We start from the raw sequence: 25,278 nt of genomic DNA on the forward strand, positions 1-25,278 counted from the left end.
TTGATAACTGTTTTAATAATTGAATTGGATGTACTGACTGTCACTCTTGAATCTATTAATGTGCAATCAATGCATAGTCTGGAAGATAACCCACATTTCTTATCAATTCATATATTAATTTACCTTTCAAGAGCAATAACAATGTCTGAACATTGACAGGGTAACTTCCACGTTCCCAATTGTGACTGTAATTGTGGCTATCCGTAACATAGTTATATTTCTGATACCTTGTGGAATTAGTCATTATCGGAACAAGTAGCACTGCAAATGAAATCACTAAAGATCGAATATCCATTGATGATGTCTGATGGGGTTGTTTCCACTTAACATTCATTCAGCACTACGTTTTGATGATGTAATGGATTAAATCCAACTACTTCTGGGAAAATTAGTAAAACAGCTGCAATCTTGTACTCACTCAGAGCATTGGAAAGCCACACTTATGACATTGAAATAAGAAGTCATTGAGTTCCCTCTGAATAAGGGTTCTTGTAACTTTTAAAGTATCCTGCTAAATGTGTGGGAGGCCACTGACTTGACTCAAACGGAGCGCCCATGGGAGTCACTAGGGTTCTTTCTTGCAAAAAGGAATATTGCTCAGGGGTGGGGGGGGGTCTGAGACTCACCCAGGTTTTCAAAAAGGGGCAAAGATATGGACAATGCCATGGTTACAGAAAAAGATGTATTCAAGCATAGAGGTTGTCCTGTAAAATGGGACCGCAAATGGGCGAAATGGAACACATCACAGGGGTATCTGTATATTTCCTTCAATTTAATTGCGGAAACATGCTTTAAACCTGCCTACTGTTTAAAGTGGTATTGAGGCACGATTGGATATGTGTACATGCCTGTGAGGCTCCATTATTATATGTTAACATTTTGTGGTTTTGTGACCCGCCATTGTACCATCACTTTTGTTCAATAAAAAGAGAATAAAAAAAAAGTAAAAACACTATCGGCCATAACCGCTCTACACAGGAGCAAGGTCAAACTATTTCAGGTTTGACACCTCTGGTAAATCAGCTGCCAGAATAATATGCAACTCCACAATTTCTTCAAATAGCAACCAAGTGAATACCATCAGTACTATTGTCACCCTTAAGGATGCTAAATTCCAACGAAATATACCCGCAAATGTCGGCTAAAAAACTAAGGAGACTAAACAAAAACCTGATACAAAGTAGAGGATAGAGCCCATAATAGTACTACATCAAATATTACATTATTTCCTATTTTTAAAGAAAAATATAACAAGAATTCAGAACCTATCAATGCATAAATGAACAAATACTGGATGCGCAAGATAACTGAAAGAAAGTAATATCTAGTGCACAAGGAAGCTATATTATATCGGCAAGTTGTGCTAAAGAATAGCTAGATCTCCCTAACCTAAGTTAGGCATGCACTACGAAGGCACCTCAAACAAACAGAAATAAGTTCTAAAGGTGATGGTACAGGAAAGGTAGTCACCAGTACTACTACATTTAATCCAGCTGAAGGATCTACCCAAAATAAATTGTTACAAGGGATTTCTGATAGCATTTCAAGCTCTGGGAAGTCATTAGCATTTCATCAAGTGCCCCTTGATCTAGATCGCAGCAGGGGGCAAATGAATTACAACAAAGCACTGAAAAAAGCTCAGAAAGGAGAGGGACCTTTCCAGCTACATTTCCATGGTGGTTCTTAGAAAAAATATGCTATCTCTTTTGAACTCTAAGAAGAAAGAAAACCCTTCTTGGGAAAAAACGTAAATTGTGAAACACCTATTTTTAGTCCTTCTTATGCTCTACCTAACACTGCCAACAGAGAACCAGAAATATACCAAATTGATCTGCACCCTGTGATTTAAGAGGCCTGCATGACTATTTGACTTGTCAAAACATTTTTAAATCCTTGGAGGAATTCAGCAACATCAATTCCCAAGATCTTAACAGAGTTAAATTTATCATGGATAAACCACTTAACATGGAATTTATTTGTACAACTTGGTCAAATAGTAACATGATCATTCTGCTTCAGAAAAGGAAAATTGAATTAGCCGAGTGGAATATCTTAATAAAATCTATCCCAAATCCAAAATATCCATGTGTTTAAAGTAGAAATGATTGGCTCTATTCAATGCAAAGATAACTGATCGGAGCAAGAGTACAGTCTACAAAGATCCTGATTTTCTCCAATCAAATGAAGTGGGTAACCTAACTATCACTCTATCCATGAATCAACCCTCCCACAGAGCAGTAATAATTTCCTGACCTATCACTACAGCACTTGACCAGTAAGACCTTAATTTGTTCTTGAAATAATGCTGGGTTTGAAAAGAAAATAGGACTGCATGGATCAGAACTTTTAAATGATCTTAATCGATATCCTATTATCTGTTTTTGAAAACAAGTCTCCACCTTTCAAATGTTTACATGCACAAGGTATTTGCAACCAAGAGCCAGTTGGTCATACTAAGTGGGGGCCTGGCTATGGTAATATAAAATAATCCTAACTCAACAAACTCTAACCATTACTCTATCACAACAACATCTGGCAGTACTTTTTAGTTATTCATATTAATTGTATTTAATATTAGTAACAACCGCATACCAGTGGTAATATATGGGAACCCCTCCTTCAAACCCTTTAATTTTCTTTCTTCAAAACTTGTAGTTAGAAACAAAATACTTCATTACTTATAATAAGTACTTGAGCAACAAATATGACTTTCTACTACTTACAAAAAATATATATAGGGGGAGTGGCCAGGTAAGATGGCCAAGCGGACATAAGTCGTCTCAGCTCCCGATCCATGCCCATATCCCGAGTCAATAAGCGCCAATAGATGGCGACAAACTTACCACCAAGGCGCTTAGGATGCAGTGGAGCAACAATGTTAGAGAACCCAAGGGAGATGGAACATTGCTGCGCTGTCCTCTTTCATCGGCATGAGGAGACAACAGATCACCACAAAATGGTGGCCGCCATAATTGGCGGACGGAGCCGGTCGGCTCGTTGATTGCGCCCATCACTGCGGCTATTCAGACAGGAGGGTTTGCAACCCCAGGTGACAGGAGTGTGGACTAAGCTGTGGGATGCGACGGGGGAGGAACGTTGATTCCCTGGGGCCTAGCGAAGCACGCTGCAAACCCAGCGACATCTCCCCAACATCCTCTGCAGCCGTATTGGTAATTAATTTCACTATATTTTCTTAAACGCACCGTGGCTATCTAGTTTGTAGTAATGCTGCTGATGTAATGTTGGAAAGCGTGTTACCTTTCGGTACCTGGGATTTTTCTCATTGACCACTTATGCACTTACACGCTCACAATTACTGTTAGAATCCAGTTGCTTTACTATCACAACGGCACCGTCTTGCTTTTGATTCACTTACTCATTCCGTTTATTTTACTTTGGCACCCTTTTTGCTTTTCCATTCTGTCATGAATGTCGAGTTTGAAGTAAATTAATTTATGAAGTAGACACATTTGGCATTCATTACAAAGATCATATTTGTATTATTTGCAGACTGCCCCTGATGAAGGACTTAGTCCGAAATGCATTGGGTGATGTTATTGGTTTAAAGATGAATTGAATACATTGTATCTGGGAATGATACTTGGATTAAACCAATCATGATGCTATGAACTTTGAAAACATGTGAAGAATAACATGGAATAAATTGCTGTGATAATCAAGGATATCACTGACTGAACTGTACCTACTGAATCATTTTTTCAAAATGTTTTGGTCGTTTCTATTGGTTGTGCCTAGAGAGTTGACACCTACTCTGAGTGTCGCGGACTGCATACTGATTACCACACCTTTGTCGGGAGTGATATCTCTAGTGCACGCCACAAATTATACAATTTGTTTATCAGCGGTGTGCGTAATCTAAACATTTTTTTGGAACTGTGTGTAAACCACACTAAAGCAAAGAGCATATTCTCTATAAGGTGATCTACTTGCTCCAGTGCATTGCAGTAGCAGTGCAGCGCCCAGACATCTGTTTTGCAACGGTAAGCAAGACATTTTCACCTGATGAGGTGAATTACTTGCAGATTACCCCAAATTATGCCATAATATGAATAGTTAGTAGAGTATAATTGCCATGTACCTTATGAGAAACCAGGCACCTACATTTAGTAAAATCATATAAGGAAACGGCCTCACTATTTCTGTGCCATATTTATTGTAACTTCCTGAGCTCTCTCCTCATGCCTTACTCCCACATACAGAGTTTTGATTTCTTTATCTTTCCATCTGCCATATCTTCCTCCTATGCTGTCTTGTTCCCACCCTGCTTTTCCGATTTCCATCTTGATTACTGTCAATGCTTTCATGGCCAGCCGGCTGGATGCACAGTTAAACCTCTAGATGGCGAGATATGAGTATTTTGAGGAAGCTTAGTATTGTATTGTATTGTATTGTGGCATACTTGTATAGCGCAACCTGTCACCACAAAGGGCATCCTGGCGCTTTGACCCGTACTCAGTGAGAAAGCAATAGCTCAGCCTATCCTGGGAAAAAGATAAGTTTTTAGAGCCTTTCTGAAAGGTAAGAAATCTCCAAGGCTTCTCAAGGATATAGGCAGAGAATTCCAGAGTTTGGATGCCGCTACTCTAAAGGAGCGGCCCCCCATCCTCACTCTCTGGAATCGCGGGACTACCAGTAGCCTGGATGACGAGGAGCGTAAAGCTCTAGCTGGACAATACCAGGCAAACATTCGCCGCAAAGGAATGGGGCCCAGATCATGAACAGCCCTAAACACAATACACGCTGCTTTGTAGCGCACTCGTAGATGAACTGGCAGCCAATGGAGTTCTCGCAGTGCTGCCGTGGAAGAGCTGTGGTAGGGGCGAGAAAGGGCGAGTTTAGCAGCAATATTTTGCACCCTTTGCAACTTGCCCAGGAGTGTTACCGGGGCCTCCAGAAGTAGTGCGTTACAATAGTCAAGTCGACTTAGGATGGTACAACGCACTACTTCTGGTCTGGCTTGCACAGGGAGGAGAGGAAGGACCTTACGCAGCATGCGGATCAACATCATACATGTTGAAGAGATCTTATTCACATGTAGATCCAGCTGCAGGTTGGGCCCAAAAGTGACGCCCAAATTGCGCGCTGATTGTGCCGCAGACACTGTCTCTGAGAAGGACGGAGGCCAAAAGTCCACTGGTAGATCGCGAGGAACCCGATCCGCGGAACAGTGTAAGACCTCCGTCTTCGTTCCGTTGAACTGTAGCGAGTTCAACCGGAGCCATTCCGCTGTCGCCTGCATGCACCGGTGAAAGGTCTCCAATGAGACTGCGTCCTGTCCCTCCAGAGAAAAGACCAGCTGGGTATCATCCGCATAATTAAATGCGGAGATACCAATGGTTTTGATGAGCTGGACTAGGGGGCGGAGGTAGACATTAAAGAGTATGGGGCTGATGGCCGAGCCCTGAGGTACTCCTTGTCCCACTCTCCGCTCCTCTGAACTGAAGGGGGGTAACGAGACCCGTTGCTGACGGCAGTCCAAATAGGAGATTAACCAGTCCCTGGCTTTGTCACTGACCCCGCACTCCTCCAGCCTAGAAATCAGGGTGGGATGGCTGACCGTGTCGAACGCGGCCGACATGTCGAGCAACACCAAAAATGCTGCCCGACCACTGTCGACTCGCGCCCGCAGATTGTCTAGCACGGTCACCAACGCGGATTCCGTCCCATGCGCTGGGCGGAAGCCAAATTGCGTCTCATCCAACCAGCTGTTCCCTTCTAGAAAACTGGACAGAGCGCGGGTGACCAACTTTTCCATAATTTTAACCGGAAAAGGAAGCAGGGAGATTGGCCGGTAGTTAGAGAGGCAGGCAGGGTCGAGCGTAGGTTTTTTTAACAGCGGGGATACCACTGCCTTCTTCCAGCAGCTTGGGACAGTAGCTGTCTCAAATGACTGACAGCAGATAGCGTGCAGGGGTTGGAAGAGGTCCTCTTGAAACACCTTCCATAGTCTTGGAGGGAGAGGATCCAAAGGCGAACCAGAAGAAATCGTCAAGGCTAGGTCGCCGAACTCCTTCAGGGATGGAAGGGGGAAACTACTCAGCAGGGGTCGACTGGCCTCGCTCGCCGGAGCTCCCAAACTGAGAGTCGGCTCCAAGAAAGAAGAAAAGGGACTCCTCTGCCGGGGTCGACTGGCTACGGTCTCCGGAGCTCCCAAGCAGAGGGCCTGATCCAAAGAGGAGACAGAGGGGCCACTCAGCAGGGGTCGACTGGCCTCGCTCGCCGGAGCTCCCAAACTGAGAGTCGGCTCCAAGGAAGAAGAAAAGGGACTCCTCTGCTGGGGTCGACTGGCTACGGTCTCCGGAGCTCCCAAGCAGAGGGCCTGATCCAAAGTGGAGACAGAGGGGCCACTCAGCTGGGGTCGACTGGCCTCGCTCGCCGGAGCTCCCAGACTAAGAGTAGGCTCCACAGGAGGAAGAAGAAGGCTACCCTGCTGAGGTCGACTGGCTACAATTGCCGGAGCTCCCAAGCAGGGAGCCGAATCGGGGGCAGCGAGGGGAGAACAGTTCAGCAGGGGTCGACTGGCCGCAGTCGCCGGAGCTCCCAAGCTGAGGGCCTGATCCAAAAAAAAGAGAGGAGGGCTACTCAGCAGGGGTCGACTGGCTTCCGCCGCCGGAGCTCCCAAGCTGGGAGGCTGCTCATCTGGTCGGGGTCGACTGGAGGGCATGACCGGAGCTTCCTGACAGAGATTAATAACCCTCTGCAGGGGTCGACTGGCCAACTCCTCCGGAGCTCCCGCCTCAGTGGTGGAATTCCGTGGGTCCTGCAGGCCAGCTAGAATTTTACGGATTTTTTCCTCAAAGGCATCCGCCAGAGAGTCACAAAGAGCCTGCGACGAGGGGACAGCACTGGCCACGCACGTAGGGTGAGCCAGGTCCTTAACGATTTTAAAAAGGGCCTGAGCCTTGTTTGGGGCCTGATTCAGAGTGAGTTCAAGAAAGGTCGCTTTCGCTATCTTAATTTGAGCTTTATATTTGTGCATAGCAGACCTAAATGCGGTTTTCTCAGAGTCTAGGTACTGTTTCCTCCAGACCCTTTCCGCACGTTTGCAGTCAAGTTTGAGCTGGCGAAGTTCGCTCGTGTACCAAGGACTAGCTCGGTTCACCCTCCCTCGCGACTTCCGAAGGGGCGCTAACTTATCCAGCGAGCTAGCTATAGACTGACAGAAGAGGGTATAACTTTCTTCGACTGTATTGCCAAGTTTGAAATCCTCGTCAAGGATGTTCGGCAATGGAACCGTATTTAAAATGCGGGACCAAGGTCTCTCTAGCTTAGCTAGAGGTAGTCCAGCCTTACGCGAAGTAGGGTCCTCCGACCAAAGGGAAAACCTAATTAGAAAATGGTCCGTCCAATATTGGCACTTAATATCCACGAGTGATGCCCATTGAGGATCCGCAAACACCAGGTCCAAAATGTGGCCTTTCTGATGCGTGGAGGCGTTCACCAGCTGTACTAAGTTGAGATCTGTACAAGCTTGGCTAAGAGAGAAAAAAGCATTGTCCAGCGAGCTGCCTGCCCACAGATTGAAATCTCCAAGGACTAATAACCTGGAGTGGGAGCTGGCAAGTTCATAAATCAGGTCAATGAGAAGAGCAATGGATGGTGCTGGTCCCGGGGGACGGTAACAGAGGACACCCGAGCAGCAGATCGACTCCTGCTGTTTGACTGAGAAACCCATCAGTTCAAATCCCGGTACCTCGCGAATCTTTAACTGGGAGAGGGAAAGCGAGTCTCTATGAATGTATCCAATACCCCCTCCTCGGTTGAGTGGGCGCGGTGAATGGCTGATTTTATAGCCTGATGGGCAGGCTAAGCCCAGCTCGACCTCACAGTCCTCCCGAGTCCACGTTTCTGTGAGAAAGAGGACATCGAGCTGTTCAGACTCAATGAGGAAGGCTATTTCCGTGTGGTGCTTGCAGAGGGATCTGACATTAAGCAAACCACAGGTAATTGGCTTGGAGGTGGAAGGTCTGACCGGGTCCTGACCAGGTCTGAGGTCGAAGAGCTCACTCCGAGTGTAAGCTATGCGGTTTGAACTAGAGGGGCCAGAGGTAGCGGCCCTAAGCGCGTCCGTTGCGCGAACGGGCGCAAACGGGCTTACCTCTGGCGCACCTCCGGCGCGCCTACGACGCGCCCGCTGCGCGCGAGCGCTGCGCGTCGATCCATCCATCTTAAAGTACTATTACGATGAGCGGAGGACCGCCTACTAGCCTCTTGCCTTACGCAAGATGGCCGCGGAGTGCCTCGCCTCACAGCCCAACCCAAGATGACGGACCCAGCTAGACTGTCTGGCCTCGCCGAGTGCGAGGAGATGGAAACTTAGATGCAGGTGAGCCTCTCAAACTTCCCCGGCCTACGGACGCCGACAAAATGAAGTTACTCGGGGAATACTGACCAGAAGCGCTAACAAGGGAGAGTTTTTTAAAGCGCTAGCAAGATGAGCAATAAAGCGCTAATAAGTAGCTTTAAGCGCCGCAAGATAAAAGCACAAAAAACACCTTAAAATTATGAATAAAAGGCGCAGCAGCTAATGCGCTAAGAGCAAGGTTCTAACTGACCTTACCTCAAAGATCCTTATGTAGCACCTCAGAGTGCGGAGGACCGCCTACTAGCCTCTTGCCTTACGCAAGATGGCCGCGGAGTGCCTCGCCTCACAGCCCAACCCAAGATGACGGACCCAGCTAGACTGTCTGGCCTCGCCGAGTGCGAGGAGATGGAAACTTAGATGCAGGTGAGCCTCTCAAACTTCCCCGGCCTACGGACGCCGACAAAATGAAGTTACTCGGGGAATACTGACCAGAAGCGCTAACAAGTCTATTTACTGGGCTCCTCCCTGGTTCTCCCCGCCTCGTTAGTTGCTTTCCTACCTCAAGTAGTTTTTTTTTTTAAATCCCCCATCGTGGGGCAGCTTCAGCAAAGTCTGAAACATATTTACCAGTAAACAACATTATATGATGTCCCATTATTGCTTAGTGCCGTATATAAAGCAACTATCGTAGTAAGAATTTGGTGATGTAAATTTGCAGTTAGCTTGGTTCTGTCTTTAGTAAATCATGAACAGTGACTATACAGTTTGCTTCACTCAGTCTTTTACACCACACATTGATAATGTTTATTTTACCCCCCAATTCAGATCTGCAATTTTGATGGTTTTGTTTCAAAAGCCATTTTCGTCTGGGAAAACTGTTACAAGGCAACAGGTAAGCAATGCTGCTGACATTTTGTGGATGGCTTTCTGAATACGCTAGAGTACAATGTTATGACAATCTGAATACCTACGAATACAATGGAATAATTATTCAATTGCTTGGTGTACATTTTTGTTACTAGTACTTGTATAAGACACATTTTGTGATTGGTATGTATGGCCTTGTGTTGCCTTCTGACAGTCTCAACTTTTGTTTAGTTTGTAAGTATAGGTGGCTGTTTTTTTTAATTGGGATGTGGGTTTTTGATTTTAGTATTTGTGGGTTATGAGTGGATGGCTTTACCAATTGGCATTCACAGGCTATGGGGACTAGGTATGCCCATTGCACAGCAAATGTTTGTGTGATGTTCCTTGGTTGGAAGTGCTGTGGAGTACCCGGACAGCCAACTGCATCACATATCGTTTTGAATGTATGCCTGTCCATTGGGTTTTATTGCATGTAATTGTGTCATCCTTATGTACTTTCTGCAGAGCATAGTCAGAGCTCCCTGTGCAAGTATGTATTTGTTAACTTGTCTTTCATAACCTCCCCACAACATAGTTAACCTCATACCTATTGAGCTAATGATTATTCTCTTTATTATTGGCTGTGTATTATTAGCCTGTGATCTGGAAAAACATGGACCAATTCACAATGAAAAGAATAATATTGGGCTTTTTAGATTTACACCTACTATTTTCCTGAAATAATGATTTTAGGGCACTGACAAATATTCCAAAGACTATAGGTAGTAATCTATGAAAATTGTCAATTTTTACTTGTACATCTGTCAGCTGATTTTCTACTTGTTGAATTGCTCCTCATTTGCAATTACGTTCAAGTTGCAAAGGCATCCTATGTTTTCTTATTTACTACTCAAGGATAATATATTTTAAACTTGATATCTGTCTTCCCCTGCAACCCTGTTAAAATGGGGTATTGTTCTTACTCAATTAGCACACTTATGCAAATTGTTTATGGTTCTAGCTATAGGTGCGCAAATTTGGTTTTTAAAAAACAATGAGAACTTACTGAAATGCTTCTCTGCTGGGAACACATATTCCCAACCTCACCTCTCAAACCATTTCATTGCTGAAAAACCACCTTATTAGTGGAAGCTTAAATTTACTGGTGAAAAAATATGTCGATTTTATTTGATGTGAATTCGTATTTTTTACACACCTCAGTTGTTTTCCCGAAGATGGGTCCATGTATACACCTCGCTTTTACTTTTGTATCCACTAGAATCTTGTTTCCTTTTGAGTGCCTTGGGTGCATGTACATCTGAGCCCTCAATCACTCAAGGCCCAGTTCCAACTTCTTTTTATGCCTTGATTTTTCTGGCTTATACGCAGCTGATCCAGATCAGAAATGTGATCTGTACTAGATCCAAATATTGAGTGCCTGCTGCTGCTTTTGAGAAGATTCCTCCACATAATTTACAAAAGGGGGTGAAATTATCATGGATAAGTTTCTAGTAGGCTCACACTGAGAGGATTTCATATCAATTGCACCCCTTCTGATTTTGCAATTACGGTGGACCATGCTCTGGAAAGTCCACTTGAACCATTGCAACTTCTGAAGCCACCATAGCATCCTAATTTGGTACCCCTGTAGACTGCATTTAAATAGAGAGAGAGGCCATTACAACATTGTCCAACGAAACAGTGTTATTCCAAGGGCCCATTAACTAGTTATATGTGCACCTTGGAATGTGATATCTGATTCTTTGTTTTCAACTTTTACAACTTTCATGGGTCTTAAAATTCTGCTACAAGGATAAGCCCTTTTTAGGAAAACCAAACTCACCTTGCTGCAGGTGGAGATACTTGATGCCTGTTCAGTGTCTAGTTCTTTGGACCTGCTTAATTTCACCTATCTTCTACTTTAAAAATTCATTCTAAGGCGAGATTTTTGCTTATATTGGAGAAGGATATGAGTAATTCCTTTTGCAACAGCTCCCAAGCTCCCTATTTTGAGTTGTAACTCCTGGAGTTCAGAATTTCTCTATATTTACGTTTCAGGTAGAGTTTCTTTTTGTGGTGTATATCTGGAGTGCTTGTTTATTTAAAAAGATTTTGATAGTGACGCAAATTGAGGGCTGCTAGTTATCTTGAACTCTCATGCACAGTGCTTTCCAGTAGCTGGTGTACTTCAGAGGCAGGCTACCAGACCAAGTCTCCCAAAAGCACGTCACTGGCTTTTCCACAGATCAGTGAGTGTCCTTGAAGATTAATGAGAATCCGTATTTTGACTATTGCTAATGGTATTTCTGTTGTGCATCACTCAAAATGGGGCTCATTATTTGTTAGTCTGCAATAATTCATTTGTCATGTGTAAATACTATTTCTTGAATTTAAAATCACTACTTAGTGTTACACATAGGGTGATAACGTAATGGTTAAAAACCAGTAAGTTTTGTGTTAGAAATGTTGGTATTTTAATTTTACCTTTGTTTGAAAAACAACAAAAACACTTACATTTGTACAGTTTTGGTTGTGCAATCATACATTGGCTGAAAAGTTCTGGTTGTGCCCATAAAAACACAACCAGAACTGGTTGCATGCACTGCATTTACAATACGTATCTTTGTTTCAGTTGCGTCATTGAGAATCTAGAAACCCTAGAGTTCCAAGTGTGCCATAGATGGCACTCAGGCTTGTGTCAAATTTGAATGGTGTACTTTTAAAAGAAAAATTACGAAAATTGAAAATCTTTATACTTCATGGTATTGCTAAGTTATGAAGGAGTCCTTTTGTCTTTTTGCAGTGGATCAGTATTGTGAAACATGCCTTGGCAAGCTGCATCATTTCACTCCTGTGGTTTTTTGGCCTCACTCTTTGTGGACCTTTAAGGTAAGTTGTCCTTTTGAAAGTTAATTTTATTTTCAGTTTTTATTCAGTTTTTTTTCTGAGAAATGTTCCAAGTGAAACTATCATGCCTAGACAAAAGGCATTTCTTCTTTCAATGTATGGAAGTAGAGGGGGACTACTGTCAGCACAACATTCCCCTCTATTGAGGAGCATCACATACGACTTAGCTAAACAGTACCAATGCATTGATTTACCTCTTTGGGGAATCACATTGCTTGTACACAAACTGGAACTGTGTTACAAGCCTTTCAATTTTAAGTACACACATCTGATCCAAGCTTTGCTGTAGATTATTATCATATGTGGTGCATTTGGGTAGCTTTGCCCTCCATCCGGTGTGTGCATATTATATCGGGATGGGTATTTATGCATAAATATTATATAAAGGGTACTCCCAATTTTATTTGTAGGTCTAGAGGGGGAGAAAAACAGCAAATGCATGTACAAAACCTCTATACTGACCTATGAGTCTTTCAAAGTAGAATTTATCTAAACATTTCACAGAGATGCAACTTTGATAGGAAGTATTCACATAAACATATTGTTCTTTAGTTTTTCATTTATTTTCATTTTCGTAATTTGCGCGAAAAAACAATTTTTTAAACATTTGATAGTTTTTTATATATCATGAGACATGTAAAATTATTTGATTGAAAAATGGATAGACAGTATTTACAGTAACAAATTCATTTTTGAACCCCACATAAAAATATCAGTGTTGGCAATCTCTCTATCTTTCACTCTACATCATTCATTCTAACTACACACATACGAGATACATATATGAGACAGAGCTCTTGAGGCGGAAGCCGAGAGCAAGGACCCAATTTTTAAAAGACTAATTTTTAAAGATTGTAAATTGTGATAACTTGTGTTTTTAAAAACTTCTTACCGCTTGCTCCCCTGGTCATTGCCTCCCCGCGCAGCCGAGTCAGGCGCTGAAGCGGGTTGCAGGACAACCGCCGTGACCCCACGGGCACCGCCCACTGACACAGGCATCGCCCCCTTCGCTATATCTAGGCGCGCTTTGTTGGCCAGCGCTTCTTTGAGACAGAGCTCTTGAGGCGGAAAGCCGAGAGCAAGGACCCAATTTTTAAAATACTAATTTTTAAAGATTGTAAATTGTGATAACTTGTGTTTTTAAAAACTTCTTACCGCTTGCTCCCCTGGTCATTGCCTCCCCGCGCAGCCGAGTCAGGCGCTGAAGCGGGTTGCAGGACAACCGCCGTGACCCCACGGGCACCGCCCACTGACACAGGCCACGCCCCCTTCGCTATATCTAGGCGCGCTTTGTTGACCAGCGCTTGTATGAGACAGAGCTCTTGAGGCGGAAAGCCGAGAGCAAGGACCCAATTTTTAAAAGACTAATTTTTAAAGATTGTAAATTGTGAGTTCGAGGCATGTGGGCTGCTGAATTCATATCTGTGCATAGATCGCCGCCTAGTGTTGGGTCCGGATGATTGCACATTGTTGTCCTGGAAGAGTCTTCGAAGTATCACGAGATAGGTGGCTCCTCCCCTGGACTACAGTGCGCATGAGCATCGCCTCCATCCCCAGATTGTTTTTTCCGCCATTGGGTTCGGATGTGTGTCGGTTCCCTCTGTCGGAACCGATAGTTGTTAACTCTCTTAACTCGAGACCAAAAGGTCTTTAGGCTTGGCGCCGGTATCGTTTTCGTTCGGGTCTTACTGTTTCTTCAGCTCCGAACTCTTGCTGCCCTTCCGCGTGCTGTCGGCGCGGACGGGCCTACACGACGCTCCAGACATGGAACGGACTCCGTTTAAACGGTGCCCGGTGTGCAACTCGAAATACTCGCACCTCGACGTGCACCCAGTGTGCAACACTTGTCTGTCGCCGGACCATGACGAGGCCAAGTGTATGGCCTGCTCCAGGTTCCGGTGTAAAAAGACCCCCAAGATTCGTCGCGCTGCGAGACTCCAGGCCCAGATGTCTGCGCCCCCGCCGGACGACATCTTCGAAGAAGACGTTGGAGACGACAATGTCCAACAGGTTTCGGACTCCAGCCCTGCGTCCGAGGGGGATGCCTACGACGCAGGAGACGAGGAGTTTGACGAAGCCGGCGACGAGGTAGGGGACGACGATGGGGCCATTGCCACCGTGGGGGATAGCTCGGAGGAAGAGCATCCCCGGACTGACTCAGGGGTCGACCCCCTTCCTGCGGCCCAGGTCGAGGGATCGCCTTCGGGCCTTACCCAAGACCTCGTTCTTAGTCCAGCAGCCCCACCTCCGGGCCCGGCCACGGACTTTTTGGAGGTGCCACTCACGTTTCCGAAAACGAAAGTGAAGCCTTCGGGATCTGCAACTCCGGTTTCAAAACCGAAAGTGAAAGCTGTACAGAAGGCTCTGGAGGCGTCAAAGTCTTAAGAAATCCAAAATGGCCGACATGGAGAGTCACGCCAAGATGGCCGACCCGAGGGCCTCAGGGTCGATGCCGAAGGCGAAGTCGACCGACGCGGCTGCGTCGGCGCCGAAGATGGTCACGGTCGATGACCCGAAGAAGCCTTCGAAGAAGCGTCAAGGCGATCCCAAGGCTCTGGCTTCGCCGGCTCCGGCCGTCGGGGCCAAGGACGGTGCGGCGTCGGCTCCGAAGACGGGGCCTCTCGCCGACACCACTCCCAAGACGGGGAAATCGCCCGAGCCGGTCAATCCCTCTCCAGCCCTATCGAAGAAGGTCGAGGAGTCCCTGCAACGGATTCGGAAGGTCGCTGTGCTTCCCGAACCGGAAGAGGGGGTGTCGAAGCCCGCACTGAAGCCGTCAAAGGCGCAAACGCCTATCCGCTTCACCCTGCCGCCGAAGTCGACGTCGAAGGCTTTCGCTTCGAAGCATGGGGCAGGCGTGCCCTCGAAGGAGGTGTTGACGCCCAAAGCGTCTCCAGTGGTGTCTAAGCCTCGGCTCCAGCCACTTGCGGAGGAAGAGCGTCGTGAGGTCATCATCGACGCCAATACCGGGAAACTGTCCCTCCTCAAAAGGAAAATCACCACGGAGCCGGTGTTGGAACATTTTCGCATTCCTCTCAAAAACAAGAAGGACTCTGCGGGTACTTCAGCACCTATGGAGCCGGCGTCTCCAAGAGACCTGCCGCGTTCACCAACTCCTTCTACCGCGGGTGATGGTGACGAGAAGGAGGTCGAGTACAACTATCCAGCGTACTCGGATCCGGAGGAAGAACATGAACCTTGGACTGCCGGAGGCGACCCCGAGGACCCGCAGTCGGGTCAAGAACCGCAGCTCTTTGCGGCGAAAACTTCGCCGACGGAGGACTCTGCAGCCTTCAACGCTTTGATCGAGAGAGCTGCAGCTAACCATGATGTTGAGCTGCACTCCGATCCTGTGGATGTGGACTTTTTATTTGACACTTTCTCAGTGGCTGAAAAGTCTATCAAGACTCTGCCAATGCTCAAAGGAGTGCTCAAGCACGCGCAGGAGGTCTTTAAGGAGCCCACTCGGGCACGTGTCATCAATCCACGCATTGATAAGAAATATAAGGCAGCGCCCTCGGATCCAACATATATCAAGGGACACTTGCCACTGGACTCTTTGGTGGTATCCAACGCTCGCAAGAGGGCGAACTCACAGACAACTGGTGACGCTCCTCCCCCAGACAAAGAGTCGAAAATATTTGAGGCCTCAGGGAAACGGATTGCTGCACAAGCAGCTAACATTTGGCGCATCTCAAACACGCAGGCCCTACTTGCACGCTACGATAGGGCTCATTACGACACCCTAGAAGCACTGCTCCAGCACTTGCCTGACCAGTACAAGGAGGCAGGGGAAATGTTAATTCAAGAGGGAAAGCTCATTACAAACGCTTCCATCAAATGTGCGCTAGATGTGGCTGATACAGCCTCCAGGGCAATCAACACCAGTGTGTTGCTCAGAAGACATGCGTGGCTTAGGATCTCAGGGTTTAAACCTGATATACAAACAACCATCCTGAACCAGACGGTTAATCCACCATTTGTTTTGACCCGAGGTTGATGCGACGCTTGAAAAAATGAAAAAAGATACAGACACTGCTAAGTCTATGGGGGCCCTCCAGTCTCAGCAGTTTCGGGGTGGTTCCTTTCGCCGCTCCAATACCAGAGGCACCTCAAGGGGTCAGGCATCGCAATCCACCCAGTACTACAAGAGCAATACCCAATCCTCATACACCAACAAGGGTAGAGGTGGCTACAGAGGCAACAATGTCAAGGGCAGGGGACGTGGAAACAACAGCTCCAGGTCCACCGCCGCCAACAAGCAGTGACGTCTTGTCACTGCCCCCCGACCACATGACACCGGTCAGGGGGGAAACTCCAGCAGTTCCTGCCCGTGTGGAGATCCATCACCACGGACAGGTGGGTCAAATCTCTTGTCCAGTACGGTTACTGTCTGGAACTTACTTCCACTCCACCAAACATACCTCCAAGAAGCCGTCCTATGTCCGGCGAGCACTTGCACTTGTTGCAGCAGGAAGTTCAGGTCATGCTGCAAAAAGGAGCAATAGAGCTCGTCCCACTACAAGAAAGGGGAACAGGGGTTTACTCTCTGTACTTTCTAATCCCCAAGAAGGACGGATCCCTACGGCCCATCCTGGACCTCAGGCCCCTCAACTGGTACATTCTCTCGAGCATTTCCATATGCTCACGTTGCAGCAGGTACTCCCTCTGCTTCAACAGGGGGACTTCCTGGCTACGTTGGATCTAAAAGATGCATACTTTCATATCCCCTTGCATCCTTCCCACAGGAAGTATCTCAGATTCACAATTCAAGACCAGCACTACCAGTTCAGGGTTCTGCCGTTCGGGGTCACCACAGCGCCAAGGGTCTTTACAAAGTGCCTGGCGACTGTGGCGGCGCATCTACGACGCCAGAACGTCCACGTCTACCCTTACCTGGACGACTGGCTCATTCAGGCAAAAACAGAGCAGCAGTGCGCCGACCACGTGTCCCGCACCATTCATCTCCTGCACGATCTGGGGTTCTCTCTGAACTACCCGAAATCCCATCTCCAGCCCGCCCATGTACAACAGTATCTGGGCGCGACAATAAACACTCTGGCAGCCACTGCGCAGCCAAATTCAGTGAGAATCGCCAGTATCCAAACGCTGATCCAACGATTCAGACCTCAGCACTCGCTTCCAGCGAAGGTGTTTATGCAGTTGATAGGCATGATGGCCTCCTGCATCTCCATCGTCCCGCACGTGAGACTACATATGCGTCCGCTTCAGGAGTGCCTAGCACGTCAGTGGACTCAGGCTCATGGGCAACTGACAGACCTAGTGTAGGTGAGCGGTCGGGCATACAACTCTCTGCATTGGTGGAATCCACAAAACCTTTGCAAGGGCCGACCATTCCAAGAGCCTGTGCCACAGATTATCCTGACGACGGACGCTTCTCTCCAGGGATGGGGAGCGCATGTACTCCACTACACGGTGCAGGGACTATGGACACTACAGCAAAGGAAGATGCACATCAATGTGTTGGAACTGATGGCAATCTTCATGGCCTTGAAGGCGTTCAAAGTACATCTGTGCAACAAAGTCGTGTTGATCCGGATGGACAACATGACAGCCATGTACTACATTCAGAAGCAGGGAGGCACACACTCTCCGCAGCTGTCTCATCTGGCTCAGAGCATGTGGAAGTGGGCCATTCAGAGGAACATCTTCCTCATGGCAGAGCATCTCCCGGGCAAGGACAACCAGATGGCGGACCTGCTCAGCAGGCACAGCCATCAAATGCACGAGTGGGAGATACATCCATCAGTACTCCAACCGTACTTCCAAAGGTGGGGTCATCCAGAGATAGATCTGTTCGCCACAAAGGAGAACGCAAAATGCCAAAGCTTCGCCGCCAGATTCCCACACCCGCAATCACAGGGCAATGCGATGTGGATGAACTGGTCAGGCAGATTTGCGTACGCTTTTCCCCCAGCACCTCTGATACCGCTGGTGGCACGAAAGCTCAGGCAGCACTCGATGACTCTCATCCTGGTTGCTCCAACGTGGGCTCGCCAACCGTGGTACACCACGTTTCTGGAACTCTCCGTGGTACCGCATCAAAGGCTTCATCTCACTCCCAGCCTTCTGACGCAGAGCCATTGCGACATTCAGCACCCGGATCCGCAACAGCTCAACCTGGCGATCTGGCTCCTGAAGTCCTAGAGTTTGGCTACCTCAATCTTCCTCCCGATTGCATGAACATCATTCGGGAGGCAAGAAAGCCCACTACTAGAGCTTGTTATGCGGCTAAATGGAAGAGGTTTGTCATTTACTGTGTTAACCACGATATTGACCCGCTAGATGCTTCCATTCAAAACATCATTTGTTACCTGTTCCACCTGTATCAATGCAATTTGGCGTACTCTTCCATCCGCATTCACCTGTCTGCTATGGCAGCATACCTCCAGAATAGGCAACACCTGTCACTTTTTAAGGTCCCTGCTATCAAGGCTTTTCTGGAAGGACTCAAGAGAGTCATTCCGCCAAGGACCCCACCAGCTCCAGAATGGAACCTCAATGTGGTTCTTACAAGACTGATGGGTCCTCCCTTCGAGCCACTGCACTCTTGTGAGCTTCAGTTTCTGACTTGGAAGGTTGCTTTCTTAGTAGCAATTACATCGCTACGGAGGGTTAGCGAGTTGCAGGCGCTCACCATCCAAGAACCTTTCTTCCAAGTACATGCTAACAGGGTTGTGCTCCGCACTAACCCTAAATTCTTACCCAAGGTTGTATCTCAATTCCATATGAACCAGACAATTGAGTTGCCGGTGTTTTTCCAAAACCCAGAGACGCTGGCGGAGCGGATGCTCCACACCCTTGACGTTAAAAGAGCCTTGATGTACTACGTGGACAGGACAAAAGATTTTCGCAAAACCAAGCAGCTTTTCGTTGCTTTTGCCACACACCACAAGGGAAACGCTATCTCCAAAGCTGGGATCGCTAGGTGGATCGTGAAATGCATTCAAATCTGTTACGCTAAAGCTAAACGCACTCTCCCTATCCCACCAAGAGCCCACTCCACCAGGAAGTTGGGGGCCTCTATGGCTTTCCTAGGTAACATTCCCTTAGAAGATATTTGTAGAGCAGCCACATGGTCTACCACACATACTTTCACTAAACATTACTGTGTAGACGTGCACTCCAAACAGCAGGCAGCTGTTGGTCAGGCTGTTCTCAAAACACTTTTTCAGACTGCTGCAGCTGGCACGGGCGGCCGCCGCTAATGGAGGGACTGCTATATATTCTATGCACAGATATGAATTCAGCAGCCCACATGCCTCGAACTGCAAATGCTACTTACCAGTATGCATCTGTTCTTGGCATGTAGGGCTGCTGATATTCATATCGCCCACCCTCCTCCCCGGCGCCTGTAGCAGCTGCAGTATTCATATATTTATATGCTCATAGCATGGTCATCACTCACATACTTCACTCCATCTCTGCCAATGGCTAAAAACAATCTGGGGATGGAGGCGATGCCCATGCGCACTGTAGTCCAGGGGAGGAGCCACCTATCTCGTGATACTTCGAAGACTCTTCCAGGACAACAATGTGCAATCATCCGGACCCAACACTAGGCGGCGATCTATGCACAGATATGAATGTCAGCAGCCCTACATGCCAAGAACAGATGCATACTGGTAAGTAGCATTTGCATAACTTGTGTTTTTAAAAACTTCTTACAGCTTGCTCCCCTGGTCATTGCCTCGCCGCGCAGCCGAGTCAGGCGCTGAAGCGGGTTGCAGGACAACCGCCGTGACCCCACGGGCACCGCCCACTGACACAGGCCACGCCCCCTTCGCTATATCTAGGCGCGCTTTGTTGGCCAGCGCTTGTATGAGACAGAGCTCTTGAGGCGGAAAGCCGAGAGCAAGGACCCAATTTTTAAAAGACTAATTTTTAAAGATTGTAAATTGTAATAACTTGTGTTTTTAAAAACTTCTTACCGCTTGCTCCCCTGGTCATTGCCTCCCCGCGCAGCCGAGTCAGGTGCTGAAGCGGGTTGCAGGACAACCGCCGTGACCCCACGGGCACCGCCCACTGACACAGGCCACACCCACTCCCTCTGGTTTATAAGAATGTGTTGCTTCCGGAAGCGCAGCGGGCGCGCCGGCGGTGCGCCGAAGGCGCGGCAAAGGCAAGCCCGTCTGCGCCCATCCGTGACCAGACGGGACCAGGGGCCACAACCCCTGCCCCCCACTTCACCCAGGCTAGGACATACAGCTCGGCGGCCATCCAGAATATAAGGAATACTTCTGCTACACAATGCCCACATTCCTACCTCCCAGCTGAACTCCCCACTCGCTGCCCCGGCTGTAAGCACCCTTTCGATACTACTGTGTCGCCAGCCACGACGCAGGATTATCATATGTATGTGCTAAATTGCCGATCCCTACCGCGGCACAGTACTCAAATTGCTTTATTACTAGAGGAGTACAACCCAGACGCCATCTTCCTGACGGAGACATGGCTCACGTCTCATTCAGAGCCAGATATAGTCTCAGCCCTACCCCCCGGGTTTCAAATTCACAGACTAGACCGGACTAAGGGGAGAGGTGGAGGCCTGGCTATCATCCTAAAAGATAAGTACTGCTGCCGCACCACTATCGAAGCTATTCCAGAGTGCGAGAGCCTATCTTTCAGCATAGACTTCACTGCGAACAGCTCCTTCTCTGGCACCCTGATATATCGCCCCCCAGAACCAGCTAAGCTGTTTCACAGATCTCTCCCAGATATTATAGCCAACCGAATTCTAACCTCTGCCAACTACACGGTTTTAGGAGATCTTAATTTCCATTTTAACTCCCCCACAGATCTCACCGCCAGGGAACTAATAGATGACCTTGCAGCCCTACAGTTGATCCAGCTGGTTACAGCCCCCACCCATGAAAAGGGTAACCTCCTTGACCCGATATTTAGCAACTGCACTGAGTTAATGGTGGGGCAACCCACTTGTCTTCCATGGTCGGACCACTTTCTAGTCCCACTTACCTGGCTCACCGGCAAGTCCCCCTTACCCACTCCCCAACCCGTAACCAAGCAAAACTGGAAAAAACTTCCTATAGATCCATGGATAACCGATCTAGAACGCTCTCGCCCACCATCCTGTACAGACCCCAACCAAGCAAACAAAAACTACGAGGGTTGGATCAGGGAATCATTGGACACGATCCTCCCTCTACGGAAATCTATACCTAAGAGGCTGCACAAATCCGCACCCTGGTTCTCAGACACCTTGAGAGACCAAAAACGCCTCTGCAGGAAAAAAGAGAGAGTTTGGCGACTTGATTCTCTCCCTGAAAAAAAATCCCAATATAAAGAAGCAATCAAGGCCTATAGAAATGGGGTTAGGGCGGCCCAGGCCTCCTACTTTGCAGACAAAATTATGGCAGCCAATTCAAAACCTAAGGAAATTTTCCACTTAGTAAAAAAATGCATCAAAGTGAACACTGCCCCCCCCTTGACAAAAACGCTACAACAATGTAACGAACTAGCAGACTTTTTCCACAACAAAGTGACTCAGATATACTCCTCCTTCCCGACAGCAGCCAACAATTCAGGTACACCCAGTCATACTCTTCCGAGCACCTCCCCCCCCTCCCCTATATCCCCCCCCCCCCCCCCCCAGACCAGCCAATTTTGGAACGCTTCCCCCCACTAGTCCTGGACACCCTTCGCCAACTGGCACGTCAAGTTAAATCCGGCTCTCCCCGTGACCCTGCCCCACCGGAGATACTGCTCCAGGCAAGCCAAGCCACCCTCCCTGTGGTGCTGGATCTACTTAACTCCTCCATCTCCTCCTGTACAGTACCCACTGGGTGGAAGAGAGCTATGGTTCGGGCACTGTTAAAAAAAAAACACACTCAACCCAGAAGACCACTCCAGCTACTGCCCAATCTCACTACTTCCCTGGGTAAGTAAGTTTCTGGAGAAGTACATAAATACCCAGCTAGTACAATTCCTGGAAAGCAACTTGTTTCTGGACCCAACCCAGACAGGATTCAGGCCCAAGCACGGCACTGAAACTGCCCTGCTTGCGATCACCGAAGAGTCACGAAAGATACTAGATCAGGGAGGATCAGTGGCAGTGATCCTCCTTGATCTAAGTGCGGCCTTTGACACGGTCAGCTATGCCACCTTGCTGAACCGTCTATGCAACATCGGTGTCACAGGCGATGCTCTAAGGTGGTTCGATTCATTCCTGAACAACAGATCTTTCCAGATCTTTGACGGGGATACAGTATCAGCCAGAAAATCCCTGAACTGCGGGGTACCGCAGGGCTCCTCATTGAGCCCTGCGCTGTTCAATGTATATATGAAACCACTGGCTGGGATCGTCGAACCATACGGTATAAAAATTGTATCGTATGCTGACGACACCCAGCTAGTAGTCTCACTGGCTCAAGAGGGTACTAGACATACTTCAGAAGGCCTGATGAAATGCCTAGAGGATGTCAAGGAGTGGATGACATGCTCCTCCTTAAAACTTAACAGAGAAAAAAACTGAGCTCATGCTCCTGGGCTCAGTATCACCAGTGTCTTTCACCTCCCTATGGCCTCCGTGTCTAGGTACCCCTCCCACCCCCAAGGAAAGCGTAAAAAGCCTAGGAGTATGGCTTGACAAAAATCTCTCCTTCTCCACTCAGACCACCAAACTATCCGCCACATGTTTTGGCCTACTTAGAACACTAAGGAAAGTCCTTCCCCTCCTACCAATGGAAGCCAAACAAGTGGCAGTACAGGGCCTGATTCAGTCCCGGCTAGACTCGAACAACGCCCTGTATGTTGGAGCCCCCGAGATGACCCTGCGAAAGCTACAGGTGGTGCAGAACTGTGCAGCCCGCACCCTGCTACAGATTCCACAGACCCAGTCAGCTAAACCCGCATTGAACAGCCTACACTGGCTTCCAGTGAGACAGAGAGTGGCATTCAAGGCATTATGTATTGCCCACCGGGCCTTCTGGAAGTCGGGTCCAGCTATCATTGACAAACTAGTCACTCAATACCACCCAAAGAGAAACCTTCGATCTGCGGAGGCCTACCTGGCCGTGGTACCCAGAGTAAGGAGAGCCAGGACCGGAGGTAGGATGTTCTCCTTAAACACCTCTAAGATGTGGAACTCACTCCCCCTACAACTCCGGACTAATTCAAACCTACTCTCTTTCCGCAAACAATTGAAAACCTACCTGTTTGCGAGGTCCACCGAATCCTAAGCCTCTCCGTTACTCCCAGTTCTGTCTTCATGCTTCAGCGCTTGGACGCCCACTGGGCAGCAACCGCGCTATATAAATAACAATACAATACAATACAATACTCATACCAGTGATAAAGTGCAATAAAAAACAACAACAAAAGACATCAATACATCTGAGAATCCCAATTTGATCTATTATAAGTGAATTCCTATGACTTTTCACTCTGTTGACTTTTATCTTGTATATTGCTTCTTCTTTTAGGTCTTATTCCTTATACGTTTCTTTGTCCAGGGGTCCCAGATGTATAGTGCCTACGTATGTTTCGGTGAACTATTTAGTTTGCATCACTTTCATCAGGGCCAAACAGATACATAACAGACATAAAAAATAGGGGGGTTCTTCACATTTATAAGAAGAAGAGAACCGCTTGGAAAGAATGCAATAGCTGATTTGCTTTCAGATATTCATATCTAATGCTTGTAGCCGTTATCTGATACAGACATGGTGTCTATTTAGCCGATTTCAACATCTATTCAAATGTAGATGCCAATCATGGTGGATCTTTTTGCCTCTCTGTTTCTTAATTTGGGGGCTGAGTCCTTAGGTGTCTACACATCCATTATTGACAGAAATTCTTTCTCTTCTATTAGCGGTGGTACGTCTGGGGACGGCTCTCATTAGCTAGTATGATCCTGTATTATGTGGAAATCACTGCACGGAAAATCCGTTCTGCTCATTCTTGCAGAAACGCGGCAAAAGGTGTAGGAGCACTAGGCCCCAAAATTGTCAATTCTGTCTTGCTGTGATACAGGATGGAGACTATGTTTTGTTAATTTGCCCGGGCTTGGAGTCTCCAAGGTTTAAATATTTTGCTTCAATATGAAAAACGCACTTGTGTGGAACATATGAGGAAGTGTTATTTATATGTTTAATTCACCATCTGCAAGAATTTGCTATTGCTTGAAGTGTTTCTTTATGTTCTTTTTAAAACTATAACCAGGGACTATGTACCCTTTTAATGGTTCCTTATAGCACTTTGCGCAGTTAATTGCATTTGCTGTTTGGTGTGACCTCGATAATGGACCTATTTAATGGTAGCTTCTTGAATTACTGGAGGGTTTTATGTTCTTTGTATTATTTAGGTATTGGGTATTTTTATTTCCCACACGTTTTTATTGTGATTTATTGCTCTTATGAATGTAGTGCTTCTGTGGACAGACTACTTTTCATGTTAAAACAAATAAATAAATGTGATACTTGGTAAGACTGCACAGTAGTTAATGCACCCGCTGCAAAATTCTGTGAAACTAAAAGGCACGGACTTCAAGTCAAGCAGGGACTGTTTCACTATTTCGAAATAATAAAACGAGTACCGCTAAACTGGGATAACAGCAGCGGGGATTTACAACTCTTCCAAGTTGAAAACCTGTGAAAGGCAGGATGCTGGAATCGGTAGAGTAAAATAGGAAGTTGGTAGTAGAAACCAGGGTGCTGTTTTTGTGCCAGTGAACAGTGTGATAGCGGTGGTCCCTAGTGCATGGTGAGGAGCTGGCATGGTGACCTATGTGACACTGGCAGGACTGGCGCTGATGAAGAGGGAAGCTCTGGTACAAAGAGTTAACGAGATGCACCAATGGCACGGCTGGACTGTGTGAGTAGGCGCAGGCAGGTGTGCGCAAAAAGGACACTGCTGCGCATTTTAGTGAGCTGCTACCGGTGGCAGTGTTGATGAAGGGAGATCGCATATGACACTGGTGGGTGCTGTAAGGAGTTGTCCCGCGTGGGCAGGATGAGAATGTGGCACCAGTGGAGCGTGGGAAGAACAGCTGGCACAAGGGAATATTCTGAGGAGTGTACACCGGAGGTAAGTATAGATTAGCAACTGAAGGTAGCTTGAGGAGGTGGCACCAGTGAAAAGTCATTTGTGGCAGTGTAAACTGGCACGGGTGGACAGTCTGAGGAAGAGGCACGAGAGGGCAGCACGCGGAGCAAGCACTC

The 25,278-nt window shown here is 47.3% G+C and overlaps 1 protein-coding gene across 1 annotated transcript in view; it reads left to right on the top strand.

The window, feature by feature from the left end:
- SLC30A5 (solute carrier family 30 member 5) overlaps positions 1 to 25,278 on the top strand; it is a 238,017-nt gene that overhangs the window by 40,352 nt on the left and 172,387 nt on the right. Inside the window, exons 3-4 of the mRNA XM_086960714.1 lie at positions 9,152 to 9,218; positions 11,976 to 12,061. Coding sequence (XP_086816840.1) covers positions 9,152 to 9,218; positions 11,976 to 12,061 — 153 coding nt within the window. The remainder of the gene's footprint in view (positions 1 to 9,151; positions 9,219 to 11,975; positions 12,062 to 25,278) is intronic.

The sequence above is a fragment of the Lissotriton vulgaris genome, chromosome 3_1 (genome assembly GCF_964263255.1).
Source record: "Lissotriton vulgaris chromosome 3_1, aLisVul1.2, whole genome shotgun sequence".
Taxonomy (NCBI): Eukaryota; Metazoa; Chordata; class Amphibia; order Caudata; family Salamandridae; genus Lissotriton; species Lissotriton vulgaris.